We start from the raw sequence: 27,625 nt of genomic DNA, 5'->3' as shown, positions 1-27,625 counted from the left end.
CCATGCCTCTATTATTACATAGGTAAACACACCAAACAAAAGTATACCTATTTGAAAACAGCTAACAAAGCAACTTTACATGCACAAGGAGAGCTGTGCATACATATCCAACTAAACACATTCATAGTTCCTGAAATGTTTGGCTTGCCCTGTTCTCAGGCATGGTAGTTCACAAGCTATAGTTCTCATTGGTCTTCCCTCATAATACAGAATTTCACCTTTCAAGCCGTGCTATACAATGTATGTCATATGTTTTACGTGCTGCATACTTATACCATCTTCCCTTTCCCTAGGAAAAACACTTAAAACTTGGTAAGAATTTCTATAATGAAACGTCTAATAGCATTCTGTCAATAATTTATGCTTAAGTAATTACATATTAAACAAAAACCAACAATTTCTTAAAATAGTCACATTGTCTTAATTGTAAAATAATTAGGTTCTCTGCATAAAGAGGACCGCTTTTGAGAGATTTCACTGGCTGCTTCTACAATATTCATACCTTATCATGTCAACTAAACAGCATGTTTTACACATGAGTAAAAATTGAAACTACTTATGAGCATAATGAAAAAAATATATAATTTAGTAGACAGAGACATGAGCAGACACGGCAGGATAAAATGACAACATGTTGATGTCGTTATTTTCTAATGTTTCCAAGTGCTTTCAAGCCTACAGTCACATTATTTACTTGAAAAGATCTTTCCCTTGGACAAGTAATATAAATATTTGTGTAAGTAACATTAATGATTTGTCTATGTGATTATCACATCCTCAATGTGCACAGGAAGAAACAGAGTTTCGGAGAGTAACAAGTAACATTCAGGTTGAAACGAAGCAGAGCTTTTATCATGTTTATTACTTTTTCTTTATTAAACTGTTATTCTATTTATAAAAATAAAATGTCCATCTTCATAGAAAATCAAATAACCATGGTTGTGTACTATCTGTTTCTAGACTATTTATTCTGTTCCACTGATTTCTGTCCTTTTACTCACATCCTCCTCCTCAATTTTTGCAGCTGTACTATAACCCTTGAAATCAGATAAAATTCTCCAAACTTGCTCTTTTATTCGGAATTGTTTTGCCATTTTAGGTCTTTTGTATTGCATATCAATTTTAGAGTTGACTAATTAATGTACAAAGAAAAATGTGCTGGAATTTGATTGGAATAGGATAGAATTTCCAGATCCATTTGGGGAGAATTTATATCCTAACAACAATGAGTCTTTCAATCTCTTAATAGGTTTTCTATCTCTGTTTATTAAAGTCTTCTTTATTTGCCAATGACTTTTTAACAATGTTTTATAGATCTCATTGTACATGTTGTGCACTTTTGAATTTATATCCACCCCTAAGAATTTCATGTTCCATTATTTTAAATGGAATTGTCCTTTTAAAATTTTTGTCTAATTTTCTATTTGTTCATTGCCAGTATATTTGTATATAAATATTTACACTGTCCTTTCATCCAGTGAGATACCTAAAATCTGCAAGTTCTTATAATTTTTCATCAATATATTTGGGTTTTCTCTCAGTTATATGAGAACTCTGGGAGTTGTCCCACTTACAAATCACTATAATTATTTTCTCAAACTTAAGGAATTTCATCAAATGCATGCAGTTTTGTTATTTAGTGACAAATTCAAAGGGACCCTTATCCAGACTTTTTACCTTTTTTCTCCACATATGTCCATTGTCTCCAACATATTATGCCTCAGAGCTCAGTCACCTCAATCCCCAATCTCCAATTCCATATTCTCTACCAGGGAGACCACCATGCTGTGTTTGGGCTCCCCTCCAGTGACTGTGGTTTGGAAGCGCATTCATGCAGAAAGCTGAGAGATGGCAAGCCTCACCTCACGTGTCCCTTCTCTCAAAGATCGCAAGCCTGCACTGCCTTTTTTGTTTTAATTTTTTTTAATGTTTATTTATTTTTGAGGGAAAGACAGAGCATGAGCTGGGAAGGGGCAGAAAGAGAGGAGACACAGAATCTGAAGCAGGCTTCAGGCTCTGAGCTGTCATCACAGAGCCTGACATGGGGCTCGAACCCATGAACCATGAGATCATGACCTGAGCTGAAGTCAGACACTCAACTGACTGAGCCAACCAGACACCCCTGCACTGCCTTTTGATCAATGTCTGCAAACAGTTGCTTCATATATTTTGTCCACTTTTCTAGTCATTTGTATTATGAGAGAAAATTCAGTTCCAGCTACTCCATCATAGCTGAAGATGGAATTGCTCCTTTGATGATTTTTTAAAAGTCTAGCAATGCTTCTTCTATATGCCAGCTATATCCTTAACAGTAGCTTTCTATATAAAACGCTCAGATATTCAAACAGTAAAACATAAGTGGCTTTTGAAGATATAATAAGGATATGGAAGCAAGAGACTCGTATTTATACATTAGGTATATGAACAGATAATAATGTTTTAGAAGATATTATAAGCAAGACAGTCAGTGAAGAACCAAATGATTATGTTTGATTAATTCCTAAAGAAAAGGGTAACTTTTGCACAATGGTGAAATAAACGATTTGTGAATTGTAAAAAAAAAAAAAAAAAAAATGTATTTCAGGAAAGAGCCCAGGTGATGAAAATGTGTTGGCTGCTAAACGAAAAAGTGAGAATTACAAAGAATGAAGCAACCAGGCCTCTGAGCCAAGGTGCTGAACCTGAGTGATATTCAACTCAACACAGAAGGATACTTGGCCCAGTATGGAAGAGAAAGAGGTATAATGAATGGAAAATGACCCGGCAATCACAAAAACCAAAGGCACTACAGAGGATCACTGAACTGCTTAATCTGTGTTAGTAACATTTCCAGCACATCTATGGAGAAGAAAGAAGGAAATAAGTGCTCTGAGGTCAAGGAAATACATTCGCATCAATCCTTTTCTGTCAGCTCTGGAACATACAACAAAGCACCCCACAGAGTCACAGAGGAGAGAAGTTCTCTCTTTTCACCACACTGACATTTTCCCACAGGCAAGAGCATCATGATGCCAAGGCTGTTTTGTAAAAGCTATTCTGGAAAACATTATCAAAGTGAAAATGCACAGATGCCTGTTTTGCGAAGAAGCGAAAAAGCAAGGCACCTAGTGTTACTAACTAAAGATATCGTCTCTATAGTACTACAGTTTCATTCAACGAGCTAAGAACACACTATGGGGAAATTTGGGGCTACAAACTGGGGAAATAAACATAATTCAGCTTCTTCTATCCTTTAAATAGCTCACAATTCAGAAGAATAAAACAGAGACAAAAGCATTCAAAATGTGACCAGAAGTGATTTGGGATTTATCACGAGACGAGATGAAACCACATTATAGTTTGTAAAATTCAGGAAACAATGTTGTTTTAATAGGATTAAAGCAAAATAAAAGTGTTCAATAAACCTTAACAATATAATATGATATACTTTTAAACATTATTACTTAGTAAAAATATGAAAAGTTGAGCTCAGTAAAATCTACAGGGGTCAGTAAGTATAGTATTTTCTACAATATTCCAAGGTCCCAGAGAAAATGGCTTAATTTTCATATCTATATATTTCTTCTTTTTTTAATGTTTATTACTATTATTATTATTTTTGAGAGAGAGAGAGAGTAGGAGAGGGGTAGAGAGAGAGAGAGAGAGAGAGAGAGAGAGAGAATCCCAAGCAGGCTCCTCACTGCCAGTGCAGAGCCCAGTTCGGTGCTTGAACTTAACAAACTATGAGATCACAACCTGAGCCAAAATCAAGAGTCAGATGCTTAACTGACTGAGCCACCCAGATGCCCCTATTTCTGCTTTCTGATGCAGTTTAGAATTTTCTCATTAGTAGCCACTGAGAGCCTCAAAGTGGATTCTCAGATTCATTATTTTGAAAGGAATAGCTATAAGATCACTGTACTGATAAGGAAAGACTAAGTCAGTGTGACTAACAGTTTCTTTCCTGCCAACTCACAGCTGCCCAAGAAGACTGAATTATACTCACTTCATTGCAGATATAAAATCAGTGAACTTAAAGGTTTTTCTTCTTTATTTTGGAGAAATAAATATAGGACAATAAGTGGGGCTTAATATAACTTATGATAACTGATATAAACAATGAAAAACGATATTTGCACATGAATGCCAAAAATGTGAACAAAATGTTCCTTGGAATGTTAAAATAGTTTAACTTTTTTTTCTAAAATTATCAAATCTATGATTAGATCTAATAACCCTGAACATTTTGAAAAAGTTAAAGGAACCTAATGGCTCTTGGGTAATAATTGTCCCGAGAAACCTACCTCCTATACATTTTTCTTCGCACTCTTCCAGGCTTTCAAAGCGATTCTGATTTCCTTCACATCCCCCATATATAAATTCTTCACACTGTTGAGTGTGAATATTGAAAAAAAATTTCGTAAGGATTGCTCTGCATGGGCCATTATCTGCTTTCAAAGCACAAAATGAATGTGCAAGTTTCAGTGGTGGTAACCCATCATCTACAAGGTAAAAATAAAAGATATATAAGCTTTCATCAACACTGCAATAATGTTCTTTATTTTCATTTCCTTTTCAGAATGTCCTAATTTTTCTGAAGAAGAACAACAGAAATAACACAGGCTGAAGAAACCATGACAAGTTATTCAAGATTATCAAACAGGTACATAAAGTTTATAAACACACCAATGAAACAGGTTTATCAACTATTAAAGTTTAATAGTTGATTACTGATTATTAAAGGAAAATGTAGAATAGTTTTCTAGACTCTTGTTATGGATTTGTTTAAAAATATACCAGTTGATCAATGTGGAACTGAGTAGCAATTGTAAGGTAACAAGTGTGTTGACATTAGAAATTAAATAGAGACATCTTTTTAAATTCAGCAGTTTTTACGGGCAGACATTAATGTCAACTCTTTGATTTGCTCTCTCTAATCCACAGTTGTGCCATTTTTTACACATAACTTGTTACAAACAATAGTATATCTAGATTCATATATATGTGTACTATATCATACCATGTTAAACCATTTCCCTAATTATGAAAGTATAGGTGTTTGATATTACAAGTACATATATATCATGGTCCATTCTTTTACTTACCATGGTTGGTAACGGTATTTTAGCAATGTTGAAAAAGTTATACAGCACTGTCTATGTTTTAAAATAGAATGAGGCAATTATTTTGATCTTGAGTTAGAATTTTTTTCCCTCAGTATTCCGTCACTTATTTTAGTCACAGAAGAATTTCATATCTTGTGAAGGGAGTTGTACATACAGAAAACTCAATTTTTTTCATTTTAATTTTTTTTAATTTAATTTTTTTATTTTTTAATATTTACATCCAAATTAGTTAGCATATGGTGAAACAATGATTTCAGGAGTAGAATTTTTTAATTTTATTAAGTCCAACAATAGAGGCCTAATTTTAAAGAAGTTGCATTTGCTTATAGATTTATCGGTATGATAGACATGGACAATTGTGGCTGGTACCACCAAAATAATAAAGACCAAATAATGCCATTTCATACTTCTGGAGGGTTGTCTATAATATATTTTCTAAGACTTTAAGTATTCACTCTGGTCACTTCTGAGGGATATTGAAACCTCAAAATGACCTAAACCAATTTACCCTTCAGAGGGCAGCAGTATTCTGCTAAGTGAAAACTGATGAAGTCTAGGTATCTTCCCCCAAAGGGTTTTAATACACTATAAAATAATTTACATTGAAAAATATGAATGAATGTCATCATTGTAAAAATATATGCAACATTTTAAAAGCATTAAATAAAAAAAAGTTTGGGGATATAAATCATCGAGAAGGAAATCAGTGTTGAATTCCTGTAATTTCAAAATTTCTGTGAATTTTTTGAAAGAGAAAATAGGCATATCATCAAAGTTAGAATAGGTAAGTTTATCTAATGTCTTCTGCCCTTAAGGTTTTGTTATTTTAATGATCTATATCGAATTAATGTCTAGCTTTAGCTATATTTCAGTAATGTTAAAATTCTTTGTGATAAAATAATTGGAAGATTATTTTTCATTTTCTATATGGGTCATAAAATGATAAGTATGCCCTGAAATCTTAGAAGGATTAAAAATATAGCTTGCGGGGCGCCTGGGTGGCGCAGTCGGTTAAGCGTCCGACTTCAGCCAGGTCACGATCTCTCGGTCTGGGAGTTTGAGCCCCGCGTCAGGCTCTGGGCTGATGGCTCAGAGCCTGGAGCCTGTTTCCGATTCTGTGTCTCCCTCTCTCTCTGCCCCTCCCACGTTCATGCTCTGTCTCTCTCTGTCCCAAAAATAAATAAACGTTGAAAAAAAAATTTTAAAAAAATATAGCTTTCTATGCATAAGTTATTAATATGCTGTTTCATTCACTCCATGGTAATTATTTATGAACATGTAAATTTTATCTCAACCCCTTAATGCAACTTTTATTTTTATTTATTTATTTATTTTTGGCTTACATATTTTTTTCAATATATGAAATGTATTGTCAAATTGGTTTCCATACAACACCCAGTGCTCATCCCAAAAGGTGCCCTCCTCAATACCCATCACCCACCCTCCCCTCCCTCCCACCTCCATCAACCCTCAGTTTGTTCTCAGTTTTTAACAGTCTCTTATGCTTTGGCTCTCTCCCACTCTAACCTCTTTTTTTTTTCCTTCCCCTCCCCCATGGGTTTCTGTTAAGTTTCTCAGGATCCACCTAAGAGTGAAAACATATGGTATCTGTCTTTCTCTGTATGGCTTATTTCACTTAGCATCACATTCTCCAGTTCCATCCACATTGCTACAAAGGGCCATATTTCATTCTTTCTCATTGCCACGTAGTACTCCATTGTGTATATAAACCACAATTTCTTTATCCATTCATCAGTTTAATGCAACTTTTAACCATAAAAAAAATCTAAGTTTAATTTATAAAATACCACATCACCATTTTTATTTCTTTGATAATATAATTGACATTTTTTTCAATTGAAATAAATGGAGCTGACAAATTATAGAACAGTTAAGTTTTCAGATTCCAAATGTGATAAGGTAGAAAAACATAGAACAGAGATTTATTATGACATATAGATCTTCATCTACGAAAGACATATACTTTCACACCAAACACAATTTTCATGAACTGGCTAATTACAAGTTATAATACTGGTCAAACCTTTAACTAATTTGAATTTTATGCACCTGTGCACTTGTCTGTTTTCAGCTTCCTGTGGGGTATGTGCAGTTGAAAAATATAATTTGGGTGTTTATACGATATTTTTAAGTAATTTTTATACCAATTATATAATGTCCCCAAAGCCAATCAATCTCTATAATATATATGTAAATAGTTTACCAAATGAGTAAATAACTGATTGACATATATAAATTTAAATCTCGTTTCCTTTTCTTTTTAATGATGTACCTAATATTTTATGCCGATGAACTTTTTGAATATGATTGGCTTTAAAATGTGTCTAAAAAAATAAAAAAATTAAGAAATAAATAAAATGTCTCTCAAGGCATATTAAAAGTTTCTGGCATCTAATAATGTGTACTTCAGAATTATAATTTTGCTTAAATGTTCTTAGACTTCCCTGAAATTTTATTTTCTTAAATTATACACACAGGTGCTTTTTTCTATAGTTCATTATAAATATTATTTATATAAGAGCACTTATATATAATATATATACATTATATATAACAGCATTTTAGAGTTGGTAAAAATATTTTCCATAGATAAATATGTAAATATAAAGAAAAAATGATTTGTGAAAAAATATCTTTCCCATCCATCACTGAAATTACAGTTGTCAGTTTGAGTTCAATAATAAATGAAAGCCTTTTCTGAGCGGTAGTATATTTGTGAATAATTATAAATGCTGCTTATATTCCCTTTCTTTACTTAGAGATTTAGAATACTGTGACTGACATTCTGACCTGTTAAAAGTTGTGAGAAGCTAGAAAGTTTGCCTCATAGACTCTAAGCAGTGCACGTGATTGAGAGCAGACCCACGATAAGTATCATTGCATTAGCACAATGTATTTGTGGATGCATTTTTATGTGACCGATAAAAAGTTGACCTGTCAGTTCTATAAATGTCTGATCTTAGAATAGGTCTCAGGATCTCAGGAGTCACATAAATAATTTTGAGAATTAGCTAGGAATAATAAATAATATTCGGATATTTTTAAGCTTATGGCTTATATCCCATTTTTTCAGAAATTCCTAAAGCGCTCCTCACATAATATTATGGTTCCTTATTCCCACGTTGATGCTACCTCAGATCTTCAGAAATCTTCACATCTTCATTGATGACTCCTCTGATTTTGACTTTTGATGTATTTGATAGTCCTATTCATCATGCCAAAACTTTTACTTTACATTTTGTCTATTAAACAAATATCGCTCCCTCAACTTGCTATTTAGTAATTATGCCACCAGGTGGCAGGCCATCACCACAAAAACGAAAGCTAGTACCATATTTGTGCCTGTAGTAGTAGTAACAGCTGTTGTTTATGAATAATTGTGCTCCAGACATTTTGTAATTGTATTATTTAATAATCACAACAACCTTCTGAATTAGGTATTTTTAAATACCATTTTAAAAATTATAAAATAGCACTATCAAAATTAATTGCTCAGTTCACACCATAAGTGCTGGCTTTAGAATTGACCCCACATAGTTTTACACCAAATATCTCACACATTCTTAACATTGAATGATACTGTCACAGATCTGCATGACTGAGATTCCTAGATTGGCATTTAGGTCAAGGACATAGATTTAATCCTAGGATTTCCACTCAATACATTTTTTTTCTCAAATTTACTTTATAAAAACTAAAAATGTTTCAATAATGAAAGCAGGTGATTTTACAACAACTTCCCAAATGAAACACTAAGAATTAATTGTAAACTATATTTTATTAAGTTATTACCTGGTTCTTTAGCGTTACTGTTCACATTTTAATGTATTTTTTAGATGAATCATGTATTAGAATATTGTGTTGTCCCATCAGCTTACGACCCACACTTTGCACATCGCTGACGTGGGGGAGTGATGAGGTGCGCTCCCTTGAATGTGGTGCCATGTACTGCATCCAAACGGGATGCAAGTCTGTCTTGGTTTTTATTTCTTACTTTGGATAAATCCTTTTGAAAGTTAACAATCGTGTGTTGATCATGTGTCAGGCACTGCGCGGTCAGGGCGGATGTGATAGTACAAATATCAGGTGGCAGCAGACACCCTCCCCCCCCCACAACACACACTCTCATGTAGCATGCAGACACTGAAGACTTACTTACATAAATATTCAGGACGTTCAAGGTGCTGTGTTTGTGTGTACTAAGATGCCTAAGCTTGTCTGAAGGATCAGGGAGAGCTTTCCTGAGACTTGAAACTGAGACTTGAGGAAAGTGTTAGTGACAAGGATCTGCCTAACACCATGTAACTAGAAAACACATACAGAGCAGTATAACAGGAATTTAATCTGATGCAGCCAGACAGAATTATGGTTTATATTATGTCATTTTTGTCATTGATTTCTTGTATTTTATGTCTCATAGTCTGAGGATTACAATCTCAGTCTCCCTTCCCCCTGCCCTGGGATGTTGGATAGAAGGCTCATGATAACATTTGGGGATATGTCACATGCCTTTTAGAGTCCTCATTCTCCTGGAACTTGTTTGGGAGTCTAGAGTTTTAATGGAATTTACTATTTAAGAACGCAGCCATATGCTCTGACTTCTCCCTGCTACAAAATGTGCCAGGTGCTTCTACGCAGTTCATATAACAACCATATGAACATAATTATTTACATCTTTATATATAAAGACACTGGGAGTCAGAGAGTTTACATAACTCACCTACTTTTGCAAAGCCACTGAGTGACAAACCACACATGCAAACTTAGGTCTGTCTGATTCTAAATCTTATGAAGGACACCTGCTTTTCTTTAAATGCTCCCACTCTAAAGGAATCTTCTCTCTCCCACTCTAAAGGAATTAAAAAAAAAATCTTGTCACTACCGTTTTTTATTATCAAAAGGTTTATTGTTTTTCATCCTCCCCGCTGGTTAGACTGATTAAGAAAAGGTCTACTATTCCCTTGTGAGAGAAGCAATAAAACCTTATGTTTTCTTATAAGATGATAATACTCTATTCAATGAAATGGTATACTTCTATAAAAAGATGTCATGACTTTGGCACAGTGTGATAAATGGTATCTTCAAAATTGTGAATGGATTCTGATATGGAATCATGTTATTGAAAGATTAATTAAAAACAAAACCCCAAACCCCAAAACTGGTTAAGACTGTGCAGCTAGTCAGTTTAGTGACCTTCAAGTCTAACTTTGAGATAAAGGTGTTTTCTTAGCCAGCTTGGTTTTTTCTGAATTTATCCAGAGATGTTAATCTCTGGCTTAATTATTGATGGGTTAATTCTGGCTTGTTGGCCGACTGTGGCAACAGCAACATTTTCAGGAAGCTTCTGGTGACCTGGCGTGCATTTTCTCAGGCTAACTGAGGAGATTAGATTAGGTCAATATTGGGGATCCTCTCTCCTCCCACCTCCCAAGATGGGTTGCCCGCTGTTTCTCTGTTGGGATTTTATTCTCTACATTCCTTTTCTGCTCAGCTTCCAGAATATCGGAAGCTATCTCCTTTGATAAATGGGGCAAATGAAGAATTAGAGCTTATTTCATAATGCCTAAATTCTCATTTTATAAAAGCAGATTATAGTGTTTATTAAATAGTTTCATTTTTAGGAAATTTTTATAACAATTTTATTTTTCACTGACAATAGAACAGTCTCTCCGTGAAACAGATTCTTGAGAACTTGGTCTGACTCATCACTGCTTCCCTAGGACCTACCAATCTCAGGCACATAATATATATTTATTTAGTCTTTATCAAAGGGAAATATATTGAATTAAGTCCCTTTAAAGAGTGGTTAGATATATGAAATAAAAATGTATTTATGGAAGTCTTTTGTACATCATAAACATTACATACGAATAGAAGCTATCACTTAGTTCATATTCTCTCACTATTACCAATGACTTGAGATTTCTATCAATGTTTTACTAATTTGCCACAAAAATATTACTTTTAAGAAAGAAATCTATAATAACAGTCATGGTACAGTCTTCTTTTTGTTCTATTGCTGATTGTTAATATTTTTTTTTAGATACAGAGCTTTCTGAGATGAGAATTAACTTGCACTAAGCCAGATCTCCCAGTGTCCTGTGTGGCTAGGTTCTCACACTGGACTCATCTGGGAAGTTCTTATTTTGAGAATAAGGCAAGAAAAGGAGAGAATGTCTGTAGTTTCCTTTTTCTTTTCACACTTATCCCAGCCAAAGGGTGGCATCGCGGTTCACAGAGAGCTGTTTCTACGGCACTTTGCTACCTGCACTTCTTCAGAGATCCTTCAATGTTAAGACGTTATAGCCTGAAAAAAAGAGCCTTCCTTGCTAAAGTGACTTTTTTTGGTGTAAGTTTCATTTTTTTGTTGTTTGGATTTTTTTTACATTTTACATATAAGACATTTCCCAAGAAAAATGTCACTTCTGCAAAAGCTAATTTTTCTACACAATGGAGAAAAATATATTAAATTATTGAATTAAAATTGAGAGCTTTAACTAGCTGAAAAAGATGAATGCTTCTAACATTTTACCTGTGACATCTGTATATTCCTCAGCATCCTCGGCGACAGCACTAAGAGGGGCAGAAGCACAGTTAAGCAGCAGATACACAGAAGTCCAAAAAATCTGTTCTTTCTTCATTGTAGAAATTATCTCTGAAATACAGAACCCAGATATATTTAAGAGTAATGTCAAATTATCTACAGACTGGTAGGAATCTTATGCATGCCTCCACATGTAAATTTCTATGACATTTAATGTGTATTCTCACACACTTCTGTCCACAAATTCCATGAGTCATGTTTAAAACGTGTATGTGGCATTTACTACTGTAGACAGACATTCAGGACATATGTCTAATATTCAAGTACATAGCTCATATTTCAGCCTCGAAAACGCAAATTTAAAATGGCAGTATTTGAGAGACATGGGTAAATCCTCATCAACATGGCTATGTATTAAGATCCATTTTCATATGCGATTTTATCTGCATCAGTTCTAATGCAAGAATATTTGCTACCCTTCTTTCTCAGCCAGAATTACATTTTAATATTTTGTACATTCTTCTGTTATTTCACTAATGCAGGCAACGTTAAATTCCTGATTTCACTTTCCCTTTGTTTCAGTACTTCTTTTCTTTATTTATTTAAAAAATTTTTTTAAAAATATTTATTTATTTTTGAGACAGAGAGAAGCAGAGCATGAACGGGGGAGGGTCAGAGAGAGGGGGAGACAGAGAATCTGAAGCAGGCTCCAGACTCTGAGCTGTCAGCACAGAGCCCGACATGGGGCTTGAACTCACAAACCGCGAGATCATGACCTGAGCCGAAGTCAGACGCTTAACCAACTGAGCCACCCAGCGCCCCCAGTACTTCTTTTAAAAAAAAGAAAGGCATTTCACAAATTTTTGTCTTGTTTCCTTTAAAATAGATTTGTTTTTATAACCAATTTCCGAACCAGGTTTTCTATGAGAGAGCAAACAGAACTGCGGACAAAATACATGTCTGGCATTCTATTGAGTCCTTTACCCCAGTTCGTCCACCCTCGTTTTAGGCAGTTATTATCTGATTCAAAAGAGTTTAACAGAAAAGTGACTTTAAGTGATAAACCAACACATTTACACTCTGAGGGAAATAGATTTCAGCAGGAAAGTGAGACTTCCTCTTTCAAAATGATTTAGAGATCCACAGTAAAAACTAATGGAAAACCACACTGAAATTTTTTTAAAGGTTCTGTCTCCTTTGGATTCAAAGATGGAAGGAAATGTGTTCATGCAGCACAGGAAGAGAAAAAGAAAGAACATAGGCACATGTTCAGCCACCGAGGATGTTATCAGCGTCAGGAAAGAAAACAAAATCTTATCAGTAAATAGTCACAAATGCAGGAATGGATATTCCATCTAAAACAATTTAGAGAATTCTGTGTTTACGCCTGTAACAAATCATAGCTGCAATACATGCCATTAAGGTGTTTGTAGCTTTGTAATAAATAATAATCCCCCTTTGCTTTAAGCATCATAAAAATTACTAGTGAAATGTACAACCTGTTTTCTCACAACACTTTGTAAATGTTAACATACACTTGATTTTTAGTCAATAGCAGTGTTACGTACCTTCTATATCATATCATAAACTATTTGAATCCACAAATAGGTATGTATATATATATGCATATAGATACATAATTTTGAAGAGTCTATCAGCTAAATTTCTAGTCTTTCAAGGACTCTTCTATTTCTATTAGTTTCTTTTAGATATACAACCTTGTTATATCTTGATTGTAAAATATAACATGTTTTCCTGTCCCATGGTTTAGGGAGCAGGCTGAGGTTGGGTGCTTGAAGAACTTGATGAGAATTTGGGCTTCAAACTCATCAAATTATTCTCTTTAAAATATTGGCCTAGAGTGTTGCCTAATTTTAGTGATTTTAGACTTTCCTTAGTTGTAAGAAACACAAGGCAGCTCAGACAGTTTATGTCAAAAGGCCATCAGCTTATTCATTCTAGAGAAGGTAGAATAATCTAGGATCACAAAGGAAGGTTTGTGGTTGGATCTGAGAGTCGGGGAGCTGAATACCGCCAGGAGTCGCTCATTGCTACTGCACTCCTTAGACAAGCTTTATTCCCCCTTAGTGCAGCCCAGCCTTCTCTACATGGTAGGTTGCACAGCACTCATATTTTAAACCTTAAAACATTCTTCCATGAAAACAATGTGACTGCTTCTCTTTATGGACTAGTTTCAAATAGCTTAAGAATAGCACTGATTGGGGCGCCTGGGTGGCGCAGTCGGTTAAGCGTCCGACTTCAGCCAGGTCACGATCTCGCGGTCCGGGAGTTCGACCCCCGCATCGGGCTCTGGGCTGATGGCTCAGAGCCTGGAGCCTGTTTCCGATTCTGTGTCTCCCTCTCTCTCTGCCCCTCCCCCGTTCATGCTCTGTCTCTCTCTGTCGCAAAAATAAATAAACGTTGAAAAAAAAAATTAAAAAAAAAGAACAGCACTGATGGTTTCAATTTGGAAGAGTTGAAACTTTTGGACCAATACATTTGAGATGACAAGCTGTTGGGAGACTGGAATCAATTTGGGTGAGCTGAAATGGACTTGTTTCAGGTTTGGAAAATAGGAAAATGTAGTAACCTTGCAAATCTTAACATAAGTGTATGGGTCTTAGGGTGGACAAGTGTAGCTCCAAGAAGGAGCGGATTGTTGCTTCCAGAAGAAAGGAAGGGTGTCGGACAGATAAAACTATAAGAATGCCCTGCAGCGAACTACAGCTAATTAATGACACACAGAGTTTGAAATCAAGTTAGCAGATTACCAGTCCAGTGCTCTTTCTTCTCCACAATGTTGCCCCTGAAGAGTGGCCAAAAGCACTCAGCCTTCCAGAGCAAAAGACTGATTTGGGTATACCACTGAAAAAATACTATAATTTGTTATGACACTGGTAAAGCTGTAGTTTGTGGAGATCACTTAGAGTGAACTGACTTAATTACATATCATTGTAATTGATTTCTTTTTAAAACTTCCAAAAGCATCACTAACTTACATTGCAAAACGGCAAACAAGACAGCAAACCCAAACTGAAGCTGTACATCAGTTAACTCACTATGCCTTTCTGCATTCTACTTTCTTGAATATCTGGCCCCATTAAAAATATCTACTACCCAACCTGGTATCGTACAGAAAGATTGACTCAAAGGAGTTCAAAGATCTAACTGTGAAATATAAAACATTAAATCTTATAAAAGAAACATAGGATAATATGTTCATGACAAGGTTGGCAAAGATTTCTGAATCAGGACATAGCACCAATTATAAAATAAAATACTGTTAATTACTTTTCATTAAAATCAAGATTTTCTGCTCATCAAGATAAGCACCATTAAGACACTGAAAAGGAAGTTGTGAGAAAGTGTTTGAAACTCATGTATCTGAAGATTATACATTGAAAATGTATAAGGAATTAAAAATAAATAATCCAATTAAAAATGGGTTAAAGATTGAATAGGCACTTCGCAAAAAATTATATGCAAATGGAAAATAAGCATATTAAAAGATACTCAACATAGTCATCAGAAAAATTAAAATTAGCACTATTGTGAGAGAGTACAACTAAAATTAATAAAAGCTGACAATATAAAGTGTTAATGAGCATTTGGACCTTTACTATTGTTGGTGGGATTATGCTATCATCTGAATTATTAGTGTTCCCCAAATTCTTATATAGAATCTTAACTCCCAAACGTGATGGTATTAGGAGGTAGGGCCTTTCAGAGGTGATTAGGTCTTAAGGGATAAGGTTCATGCTCTTATAAAAGAGACCCCACAAATACCCCTCATCCTTTTCACTATCTGAGGACACAGCAAGAAGGTGGCCAGCTATGAACCAGAAGGAGGACCCTCAGTCTTACCAAGTCCCCTTTAATTTTTAATTATATAGCAAGAATATATTACATAAAGGTGTTGTGTTAGTGACTAGTTGTGCATGATAATATGTTAGACACTAAGAGAGACTTAAAAATCTAGAGGAAGCCTTGAATTTACATGTAACCAACAGAGTTAAATAAATATACAATGTTAATAACAATGCTTAGATAAATTGTCCGGATATCTTTGTATATGCCAGGTACATAGTAGTGGACAATAAATTCATGTTAAATTATTTAACTTGAATAAAAATAGTATTTATCTTTTGGGGGCCAAAATTTAAAACTCCTATACTTAGCTCTGCCAACAGCCTGTTAAGTAACCTTTGGAAATAAATTTATATTTTTAAACCTGATTTATAAACCACATAACTTTTGCTACATTGTCCTTAAATTCCATTTAAGTTCTAAAAATGTATGCATTTTAATGAACACATTTTATACACTTCACAGAATAATCTATAGTTAGTATAGTTTACATTTTCTATTTTTTACTTTAGTGCTAATTTGCAGCATCAATTTTATCCTTTTAGGTCAAGATGTGTTCTCAGAATATGAGTTAGGCAACGTGTTATTAGTTGTTATATATATATATTTATGTCAGAATTAAAAAACTTATAAAGGGTTTCTCAACTGTAAGACTTTCATAGGATCCTTATTATGGTAATGTACAATTGTATTTTCTATTGGAGAATATAGTAAATGCATTTCCAAATTTATATGGGACTATTGTCCCATAAAATATTTTGGGGAAATACTTTGACAAATAATGTTACATTTAAGGAAAAGTCAGTAGATTTCCTGAACCAGAAAAATATTAAAAAGCACGATGTGATCTGTGCTTTAATAAAATACAGCATATATGGAAACATGTCAAAAGGGCAAAGTTTAAGGAATTAACAGCTAGAATGTTGCAGAAGATCAGATTGAAATTATGAACAGGGAGTTGTCCGTGGAACCACAGAGAAAAGGGCAGGTAGGAGAGACTTTTTAAGTATTGATAAAACTGAGTGAGTAAATGCAGGATATGAAGGGCAGAGAATTCAAGCACATCCTGAGTAAACTGTTGTGTAATCATAGAAATAGGGAAACTAATGTAAGTATTGGTGTGCATATCAGGGATGAATTCAGTCTGGACAGATTGTATGTGAAGGTTATGTCTTCTAAGTGGGCCTGTATAAAGGCAATTAAAAATATAAGACAGGAGCTGGGAAATGTTTCGCTATACCATCATCATCATCGTGAGGTAGGGTCATTTCACCAAGGGAAAGGGTGCCCAATAAGTCATTTCCAGCTCCCCTTCAATTTTATTTCCTGTCTTTCCTGTAATTGCTTGGCTTTATGGACACTACCTACTAATCCGTTGGCCTCACTGAAACTGCTAATTCTTGAACAAACCATACAACTTCTAGGTTTAAGACTTTGAAACTACAATTTTTTTTAATTAATTAATTTATTTGAGAGAAGGATGGGAGAGGGGAAAGCAGAGAGAGAGAATCCCAAGCAGACTCCATGCTCAGTGGGGAGCCCAAAGCAGGGCTCCATCCCATGACCCTGGGATCATGACCTGAGCTGAAATCAAGAGTCACGCAACCACCTTAGACATACCATAATTTATCGATTTATCAGTCAATGAGCGTTTGTGTTGTTTTCACTTTTGGGATATTATGAATAACATTATGAACACTTGTGTACAAGTTTCTGTGCAGACATACGTTTTCATTTCTCTTGGGTATATAACTAGGGGTGGAATTGCTGGATCATACAGTAATTTTGTTTAATATTTTAAGGAACTGCCAAATCAGCTGCACCATTTCACATTCCTACTAGTTATGTCTTGCTTTGTTTTTTTGAATAACACTTATCACCACTTACATATTTATTTGTATACATGTTCACTGCCTTGAACAGTAAAGCATTTTCCATTGTGAGCATAGACACTTTATGCAACTTTCACATTCTATGTTTGATGCCCAAAAAATGACAAAGTAATACTTGATAAATAAGTGAATTAATTTGAGTATACTTTGTGAGCTAAAATTAGGGTATAGTATGGATCTTTGGATATATCCATGCAGTTTTATTTATTTCTACCACTCCCACACACAAAAAATAATAAAGAGGGGTTAGCAGCAAATGTGATAGAGTGGTCATTCATCCATATTTCTTTTTCTAAATGTAATTGTCTTTTTTAAATTGCATACTCTACTTTTCTGGAAGTATGAAATATTTCAGTTGAAAAATTTGTATAAAAGGAAATTTTTAAAGGAAAATATAACATGAATAGACTAGATTTCATGTTTATAAAATTTTACTTAAGTGGCAGGTATTTTCTAAATCAAAGGAGGAAAAAGAGCAATTGCTAACACCCAGTCCAAAGAGATGGTAGTGTGTAGGAGGGATGCCTAAAAGTGAACTTAGAGGGGCATCTAGGTGGCTTAGTCAGTTAAGCGCCTGACTCTTGATTTCGGCTCATGTTATGATCTCATGATTCCTGAGGTCAAGCCTCATGTTGCACTGTCAATGTGGAACTTGCTTAGGACTCTTTCTCTCCCTCTCTCTCTGCCCCTCCCCCCACTCTTTCTCTGTCTGTCAAAATAAACAAATAAACATTTTTAAAAAGTGTACTTAGAAAAGAGATAATTAGGTGAAAGAAATGTATTACTTGTTATTTCACTATTATGATATTAATATTCTTGAGAGATTATGTGAAAGAAAGGGAAGTCAGTATAAATCTAGGAAGTGAGGAGCCAAAAATGGAAAGGAAAAGGGAAGAACCTTGAGATTTTTACTTGTTGAGGATATAGGCTTATCTATGAACTTTCTATCAACTACAATCCTTTTAAAAAATATGGGGCACTTGGGTGGTTCAGTTGAGCATTAGGCTCTTGATTTAGGCTCAGGGCATGTTCCCAGGGTCATGGGATTGAGCCTTATTTTGGGCTCCACACTAAGCATGGAGCCTGCTTAAGATTCTCTCTTCTTCTGTACTCACCCCCCCCCAAATAATCTTATTCTACATGAAATATTATACCCATCTTAAGAAAACTGAGGCTCAGAAAAGAAGTATGATTTTTCCAAATAGAATGAGACAGCTAATATTTGCATCCCTGTTTCTGTAACTCCAGAGTTCATAGTCATATCACCATACCAAGCTGTCTTCCCAAGAATTGGGGAATTCTGTCTTCAGCAATGTCTATAAAGTTCCCAGCTTCTGGCTGCCTACAAGGTTATTCTGCTTGGCAATTATATCACTGGGGTAGAGATGACTATATCCCTTATGGAAACCAAGAGCCATCAAATCAATCCAAGTAATGTCCCATGCTCTGATCCCAAGTAATATCTTTCCTTCCCCCCTTCCTTCTTTTTTTCTCTTTCTCTTCTGTTTTTCCTGCTATCCTTCCTTCCTTCCTTCCTTCCTTCCTTCCTTCCTTCCTTCCTCTCTCCCCATCTCCCTTCTGCCTTTTCTCTTTTTTAGGTTTGTTTAGTGGTTAACAGAAGGAGTCTGGAGTGAGACTGTGCTATGGGCTCAGTGTGTCCCCCTACAAATTCATATGGTATCTTAACCCCCCAGTAACTCAGACTGTGCTGTATTTTGAGATAAGGCCTTTAGAGACATAATTAAGGACCAATGAGATTGAGATGGGCCCTAATCCAATATGACTGGTGTCCTTATATAAAGAGGAAACATTAGGATATGGATACACACAGAGGAAAGACTTACTACCTATAAGCCCAGAAGAGAGACCTCAAAAGAAACCATTCTTTGTTGACACCTTCATCTTGAACTTCTAGCTTTCAGAGCTGTGAGGAAATAAGTTTCTATTGTTTAAGCTACCCAGTCTATGGGATATTGTTTTGGCAGCCCTGGTAAACTAGTACAGACTGTAAAACTTCACATACCAGTTTAGTCACTTACCAATTATGTGAATTTGATAATTTATTTATCCCCTCTTTGCTTCTGTGTACTCATCTATAAATTGGGTATTTTACTAGAACCTACTTCACTGGATGTGAGGATTAAATGTAAAGGAATTAGAATGGTGACTGCTTCAGTACATTTTAGTTATTATAATTTGTATAAGTAATGTTTGACATCATGTTGGGTGCACTGTAAAAAAACCGAAGCTCAATATTCATGGAGCTTATTCTTCCTTGAGAATGTTATCTCAGATTCTATGAAGGTTTAGAAAATAATTGAAAGCATAGCACTAATTTGGAAAGAGATTAGGGAGAAGCTGAGAAACATTTTTGTACTGATTTGGTTAGTATGCAAACCAAGAATTCCTGGGCTACAAATTAGAAGATGAGCAGTACAGATCTTAAGGTAAAGTCAATATTCTAAGGATCGCAGTCAAGTAGAGCTAGAAATATGTTGGCAATTTGGCTTTGGTGACTGGAAGAGAACTCAAAAGGAATGGCAATGGACATTGATGTGAATGAGAACTTACGGCAGGATTCAAAGAGCAAAAAGCTCACAGAGAATGGAAGACACTAAGAGTAGGCTGGAATTACAGCATTAGATTTCTAGTACATAATTTTGGGAAAGACATGAAACAATATGTAGACAGTTACTGATCTATTCTACCTTTAGTTCCGGGAATGTACTCTTTCTTGTTATCTTCTGTGATCTGTCATCTTGAAATCAATCTGGAAAAATTTCATATTGTGTAATTGTGTTGTGTATTATCAGCACGGTGCTTATATAATTTAAAGTTCCGAGCTCACATATTATTGAACTTCTTTTTTAAAGTTTTACTGTTAATTTGCAAGATCAATGCATACTTTGCTATGTCTAAAAGGGAGGAATTTCATTTTGGCTGCTTCTTTGTGGCGTATCAGTGAAAGACAGGACAGACAAACCTGACAACCAGAAAAGAGGAAAAAATAGATTGAAGAATAACTCCAATTTTCTGCTCAGCAGTCGCTAACGTTGTTATCCTCTTGGTGTTTATTACTGCCATCCACTCAATTTGGCTGATCCCTTGGGGGCTACCTTTCTGCCCACTAAAGTTTGGAGCCTTCTTTTATCTTTAATCTATGTGCCTCCTTGGCTCTTTCACATTTTGGGTGAGTTTGCTGCACACTAACACCAAGGATAATGAATGAAGAAATAGAGAATTAGAATAAAAGTTATGGTGAGAGAAGGGGAAGATAAAAACCCTCCAGTGATTTTTATAGTTTTCTATTTTCTCTGTATGTTTTGAAGGTCATTTTTTATGAGTAGTATTTTCAATGGAAAATTTCCAAATATTCCTAATGACCAGGGTCCAGAAATGTTTTTTTTTTTTTAACTATTTTTAATAGGCTTCCAACTCTTGTTCCTGGATGGAGAGTTTCTGAACTTGCATAATCTCAGTAAGAGATTTCAGAGCCAGACTTTTCTCAGGCAAAAAATATTTTTTTAATAAATACATTGTGGGAATGCAAATGTTTGGGTGGCTTCTCAAGAGAGGTCTAAGGCTGTGTGACTGCATATTTGCCACATAATAAATTCTAACAAGTCTGTACAGAGCCTTCTTTATCTCTTTATTAACTACCCCCCCAACCCCAGGTCCACATTCTTGGAACACTGAGTCATCATTATAAGCATTATTTTGGCATCAAGATTATTTATCTATGAAATAAGGTTAAAATTAGATAAAATGTGATGAGATTCTGGCTATAGGGAATATACACCACATTTGTTTTAAGAAATATTAGAAGTGCACGGTGCCTGGGTGGCTCAGTCGGTTAAGTGTCTGACTTCGGCTTGGGTCATGATCTCATGGTTCATGGGTTCGAGCCTCATGTCAGGGCTATTTGTGCTGACAGCTCAGAGCCTGGAGCCTGCTTCAGATTCTGTGTCTCCCTGTGTCTCTGCCCCTCCCCCAATTGCGGTCTGTCTGTCAAAAATAAATAAATGTTTAAAAAGTTAAAAAAAAAAAGAAATATTACAAGTGCAAAGATACGGCATTTACAAAACATCCTTTTAAAATAAAGTCTTAACATTTTTTTGAAGTGGTTTCTTATCTATTAGGTCACTGTATCTGGACAATAATGCTATACAGCCATTGGCACAGGTATGCTGAATTTATGTTAGAGATACATGAGTTATTTTCCAACATCACATGGCTAGTAAGTAACAGAAGCAAGACTAGATCCTCAACTTTCCCAAAGGTTCCTTAAGATAAACAAGACTTATGGGATAGAGACTAAATACAATTCAGGAAAATATTATCCAGTATGTCAATTACTTATATCTGTCTGTATTTATTTGCCTTTGAAATATTACCTTTATTGTGAATTGAAGACTATGAGTAGGCAATATCACCAAAGGAACTACAGTATAAAAACCAGTTTCTCTGGTTGCTAATCCTACAAGTATAATTGATTAATCAGTGTAAGAAAATAGCTTAAAAGCAGGCATCTAGGGAGAAAATCTAAATGAAGACTCAGTCTACAATATGAATATGAATCCCAAATAATTCTACAGCTAATTATAATTATATGCTTGAAATAAGGCTCAAATAAAATAGGAGTTTGCTGTTTTCAACTTTGGTCTTTAGCCAAGATTTTTTTTTTTTTAGATTTGTATATGTGTCTTCTATTTCCTCTAAAATTTGGGAAAAAAAGAAAATATGATGCTTTAAAGATTTTCAGGTACCTTTTTTGCGGTTCCTTTGTGTGACTTGTTCTAATCTATTCATTCAATCTTTGGCTACTGGGTGAATTTTTGTGTCCTCTTCCCAAGTATAAGGGACCCCCCCTCCTGCCAGTTTTTTTTTCCTAAGGCTTTGACCTGTGCCCTTCTTGAATGCGGTTAGCTAAGGTTTGGGTCAAAAGCCAACTTCCCATATTTACGGATAGACTGATGCAGAAATATTTGCACAATAACAAAATAATCACTAATGGGGTACCTGGGTGGCTCGGTCGGTTAGATGTTAGTTTCTTTTTATATTTATTATAAAAAATGTCAACAGAAAAGTAATGAAAGATGTATCTACAGAAATTGTTTCTATATGTATTTTGCAATTATTTGATTATAAATATTTTTCATGATACCAATTTAATTTTTTCATTCAGAAATACCTATAGTTCAGTCCTCTTTCAACATAACTTCTATGATTATAATAAGCTTATAAGTTTTAAGTAACTGGAAATTTTATTTTTTCCCCATCTCTGCAATGGGAAAAATGCAACATTTTTTATTAATAACACCGTTTAGAAATTGTCTATTTCATTTATGTTTGATTCTATCTAGAAAAAACATGGTATTATCACTTAGTTTTCATCCAAGTGATATATCTGCACAAATGAAAAGCAAGCATTCTATGGTAGTTAATAGGGGATGGGAGTGGGAAAATTGGGGAAATGTTGTTTAAGTGTACAAATTTGCAACTGGTAGATAAAAAAAATCCTGGATATCTATTGCACAATGTAATAATTATAGACAACAATACTATTTTATAAATTTCAAAGATGTTAACAGGCAACTTAATTGTTCCCACCACAAAAAACAAGTGATAATTATGTGATGCAATGGAGATGTTAGCTAACATGGTAATAATCACATTGCAGTTTCCAAATGTATCAAATCAACATGTTATACACCTTGAACCTACACAAAGTTATATGTCAATTATATCTCAATAAATATTTTTTTAAAATAAAGTAACCATTCTGTTTGGTATTGTTAAGATAGTATGAGCCATAGGCAAAATATACTATGACTATGTATTACTAATTATAATAGATTTAATAAGCACCTTCATTTAAAGAGGGAGAGTATTATTGAGAGACTGATTCTGACCAACTGATCTTATTAATATTTACAAAATTAAAACGGTCTTCTTAACTGGGGAAGGTAATACATGTTCATTTCTAAGAAATCATAAAACATAGGGGTGCCTGGGTGGCTCAGTCGGTTAAGCGTCCAACTTTAGCTCGGGTCACGATCTTGTGGTTCATGAGTTCGAGCCCTGCGTCTGGCTCTGGGCTGATGGCTCAGAGTCTGGAGCCTGCTTCCGATTCTGTGTTTCCCTCTCTCTCTCTGACCCTCCCCCGTTCATGCTCTGTCTCTCTCTGTCCTAAAAATAAATAAACGTCAAAAAAAAATTAAAAAAAAAAGAAATCATAAAACATAAAGAACAGGAGAAGAAAATCCTAGAATAGCCATCAACCTACACACTCAGAGAAAACAAAACAAAACATAAAACACTGGTGCATATGATTTCAGATATATGTGAACATGTGTGTATTAGTGTAGGTATATGTGTGCTAATATTTACATAAACATGAATAATCACAGCACATATGTATTTTGGTAACCTCCTTTGTCATTGAACATGAGGATATAGGTATCTCTCTAAAATGACCTATATAACCTCATTTAATAACTGTATAATATTTTATTTTTTATTGTTTTAGAATTTATTTTGCCAATTAGAAAATTAAGTTATCACAAACATTACAAACATCAATGTAATAAATATATTTGAAGTTTAACATTTTAAAATTTCCTTCACTATTCCTTTTTGGTACATTCACAGGCCAAGGAATTATTAGGGCAAAATCTTGTACATTTTTAAGAATTTGCACGTGTGTAAATTGCCATTCAGGTATATAATTCCAATATACACCTTTTTCAGGGGCTTATAAAAATGTTTATTTCTTTGTCTTTGCCTAAATGGTGTGTATGTGTGTTATGTGTGAGAGTGTATATGTGTTCCTTTAAACTTTACCAATCACTCATTTGAACTGCAATAAAAAGTGACTGTCTTTGTGGACAGTATGATGTCTGTGACCAAATTAGAGAAATATTTTACCAAGTATGAAGATGCAAAGTAAAGATTGGTAATAATAAATATATGCATCTGCTCTGGTATACTATTTTCTTTCAAAATAAATTAAGGGAAAAAAGAGAGAGCAAACAAATATATTAATGTTATTTCATATGTAGGGTAAGACTGCAAAAAATAAAGTGAAAAGAATGGACGTAAGAGAGGAACAAGATGCCTTTTGAACATCAATCTGGTTCTTTCTAGTTGTTAAGTAGGAAAAAGCTTTAAACATCCATGCAACTCTAGGTTTTTAGATGCTAAATAAAGGGTTAGAACAGGTTATAATCTGTTTGTGTTGATTTTGAATAAAGATAATATGTGGAAAACACACGTAACAGAACGCGTGGCCTTAGTGGGCTTTCCTTAGCAAAATTTCACCCCTGCAAACTCCAATGTGTACAGAAGTAGCAAATATCTCCAGAGTACAGCCTAAAGTTTGATGAGAGTAAAGAACCAAAGAAATGGCCACATTTGTTTTCAGAATGGTAAATGTGACTTATCCCAGTTCAGGCAACGAGGAAAAAAAAAAATGGAAGAGGGTTAAGTGTGGGGGGAAAAAAAAAAGAAGATCTTGTTTATCCTCAATTCAAGTGATCATTGTTTGAATCACTGTTTTCTTTTTTTTTTTTTTTAAGATTTTTTTTTTTCAACGTTTATTTATTTTTGGAACAGAGAGAGACAGAGCATGAACGGGGCAGGGGCAGAGAGAGAGGGAGACACAGAATCGGAAACAGGCTCCAGGCTCCGAGCCATCAGCCCAGAGCCCGACGCGGGGCTCGAACTCACAGACCTTGAGATCCTGACCTGGCTGAAGTCGGACGCTTAACCGACTGCGCCACCCAGGCGCCCCTGAATCACTGTTTTCAAGAGAATTCCTGACATCTTCAATATCACCAAACATCATACCTCATCAGCATTCTCATTTATAATCCTTAAACTATTTGAGTTTAGCTTGATACTAAACAAAGTAAGTTAGATTAAGACTTTTCTCTCCACTCTGCCTGCTGCGCACTCGCCTGTGCCCCTCCTAGCCATGCCTCACAAAATCGAAGAAATCAAGGACTTTCTGCTCATGACCAGGCGGAAGGGTGCCAAGTTCGCTGGCAGCCACCATTCTGCTTTCTTCATGGACTGTTCTAGATCTCTCCTCCATCAAGATTAAAAAAAATAATAATAATAAGGGTAATGTGAAGTTTAAAGTCCGATGCAGCAGATACCTTTACACTTTGGTCATCACAAAGAGAAGGCAGAGAAACTGAAGCAGTCCCTGCCCCCCAGGTTTGTTAGTAAAGGAGCTGAAATGAACCCGGCACACTGATTTGAACTGTATTAAAATTTTAAAAATCCTAAAAAAAAAAAAAAAAAAAAAAAAAGAAAGAAAAGAAGAGAAAAGAAAAAGAAAAAGAAAAAGACTCTTCTCGAAAAGAAAATTGCAAAATAAGGTGAAAAAAACACAGTATGTCAAATCATATCACACTATGATGAACATCAGAGTTGAGCTATATACTCAGTATTAGATGATTAGTACTCTTAATAATGTAAGAGTTGTGAACTGGAAAGGGTAATATCTGGGACACACATCCTAGATAAAGTGAAATATCAAAAACCTTTGAAGTCTTGGGAAGAAAACTTGAGAAATTAGGATAAAGAGCAAGCAAAATGTACAAGAAATGTTATACATTAAAGTTTAATGAAAGGAAAACTCATTAATAAATTTTATTTAAAGGAAAGAATATACCCTTAATGAAAACATGAAATAAATGTAAGGGACAGGATCAAATAATGGCAGGTTCAGATTGCCTTAGATTTTGAAGCACAGTGTGACCCAACGAAGCAATATATTATCATATATAAAAATTATCAAGCATTATTATATGTATCCTCATACTTCATGTCATAACATCACAAATGTTTACCACACACACACAAAATATAAAACATGAAACTAAGAAGTCCTCCTAACATGTACACTTGGAAGTTTTTATGGAGTCAGTTTAAGTATATTCTGGAATATCAGAAAACACAGAAGCTTCCAGATAATATTTTAAAATGAAAGCTGTCTATGATATGTAGTATCATTGGAAGTGGAGTTTGGGAGAAGTGGCCCGATTTGTGAGGAAATTAAAAAGTAAATTGAAGAGGGGCGCCTGGGTGGCGCAGTCGGTTAAGCGTCCGACTTCAGCCAGGTCACGATCTCGCGGTCCGTGAGTTCGAGCCCCGCGTCGGGCTCTGGCCTGATGGCTCAGAGCCTGGAGCCTGTTTCTGATTCTGTGTCTCCCTGTCTCTCTGCCCCTCCCCCGTTCATGCTCTGTCTCTCTCTGTCCCAAAAATAAATAAACGTTGAAAAAAAAATTAAAAAAAAAAAAAGTAAATTGAAGATAATTTGTTGATTAAAATTACATGGAAAGTGAGGAGAGGGAAGAATCAAGGACAATGATAGTTTCTGAGTTAACAAAAAGTCAGTGGATGGTTCCAGGTAATGAGTTAAAAAGAAAAAGAGCCTGTTGCCCTAGGAAGGTGATGAATTCAGTCTGAGGCACTTTGGGTTTGAAGTTTTTGTAAGACATTCATTGGAGCCATGAAATAAGAAGCCTAATACGTACATGTGGAGCTCAGGACAGACATCTCTGCCAGAGGTGAGAATCAGGGGCACCCGGGTGGTTCAGTCGGTTAAGTGTCCAACTCTTGGTTTCGGCTCAGGTCATGATCTCACAGATTCGTGAGTTCAAGCCCCGCATTGGGCTCTGTGCTGATAGCATGGAGCCTCCTTGGGATTCTCTCTCTCCCTTGCTCTCTGTCCCTGCCCCACTGACGCTGTCTCTGTCTCTCTCAAAATAAATAAATAAACTTAAAAAAAAAAAGAAATGTGAAAATCAAAGTATAAATGATAATTTCTTCTGTGCAGTGGATGAAACAGTTTTAATACATACTTGTATAGCACTTGCTAAGGAGCAGACATTCTTCCTTTTACAAACTTTAATTTCATGTAATCTGTGACTCTATGAGGGGAGTATGAGGATTAGAAAGGAATACCCTAGAACTAAACTCCAAAGAATGAGAATGAGGAAAAAGGTCTGAGAAGACGACTAAGAAATGGCCAGGGAAGCAGGAGGAAACCTGGGAAGCTATAGTGATATGAATGCTAAGGGAGGCACTTCAAGAAAGTGTTGCAGGTTGACAATGTCTGAAGCACAGAGGGTTCAAAGGAAGGCATGGTGGTTAGTGTCAATGACATTGTCAGTACCCTTGCAGAA

At 35.1% G+C, this 27,625-nt stretch overlaps 1 protein-coding gene across 4 annotated transcripts in view; it reads right to left on the bottom strand.

Moving 5' to 3' along the window:
* Positions 1-27,625, bottom strand: part of TFPI (tissue factor pathway inhibitor) — a 104,210-nt gene that overhangs the window by 26,290 nt on the left and 50,295 nt on the right. For all 4 annotated transcript variants that reach the window (XM_047873312.1, XM_047873313.1, XM_047873311.1 and 1 more), the window contains 2 exons: positions 11,659-11,781; positions 4,284-4,481 (listed from right to left, as the gene is read on the bottom strand). In XM_047873312.1, the coding sequence (XP_047729268.1) occupies positions 4,284-4,481; positions 11,659-11,767 (307 nt within the window). In that variant the 5' untranslated portion in view covers positions 11,768-11,781. The remainder of the gene's footprint in view (positions 1-4,283; positions 4,482-11,658; positions 11,782-27,625) is intronic.

The sequence above is a fragment of the Prionailurus viverrinus genome, chromosome C1, assembly GCF_022837055.1.
Source record: "Prionailurus viverrinus isolate Anna chromosome C1, UM_Priviv_1.0, whole genome shotgun sequence".
In the NCBI taxonomy this organism is placed as follows: domain Eukaryota; kingdom Metazoa; phylum Chordata; class Mammalia; order Carnivora; family Felidae; genus Prionailurus; species Prionailurus viverrinus.
This window is presented reverse-complemented; position numbering and strand designations above follow the sequence as displayed.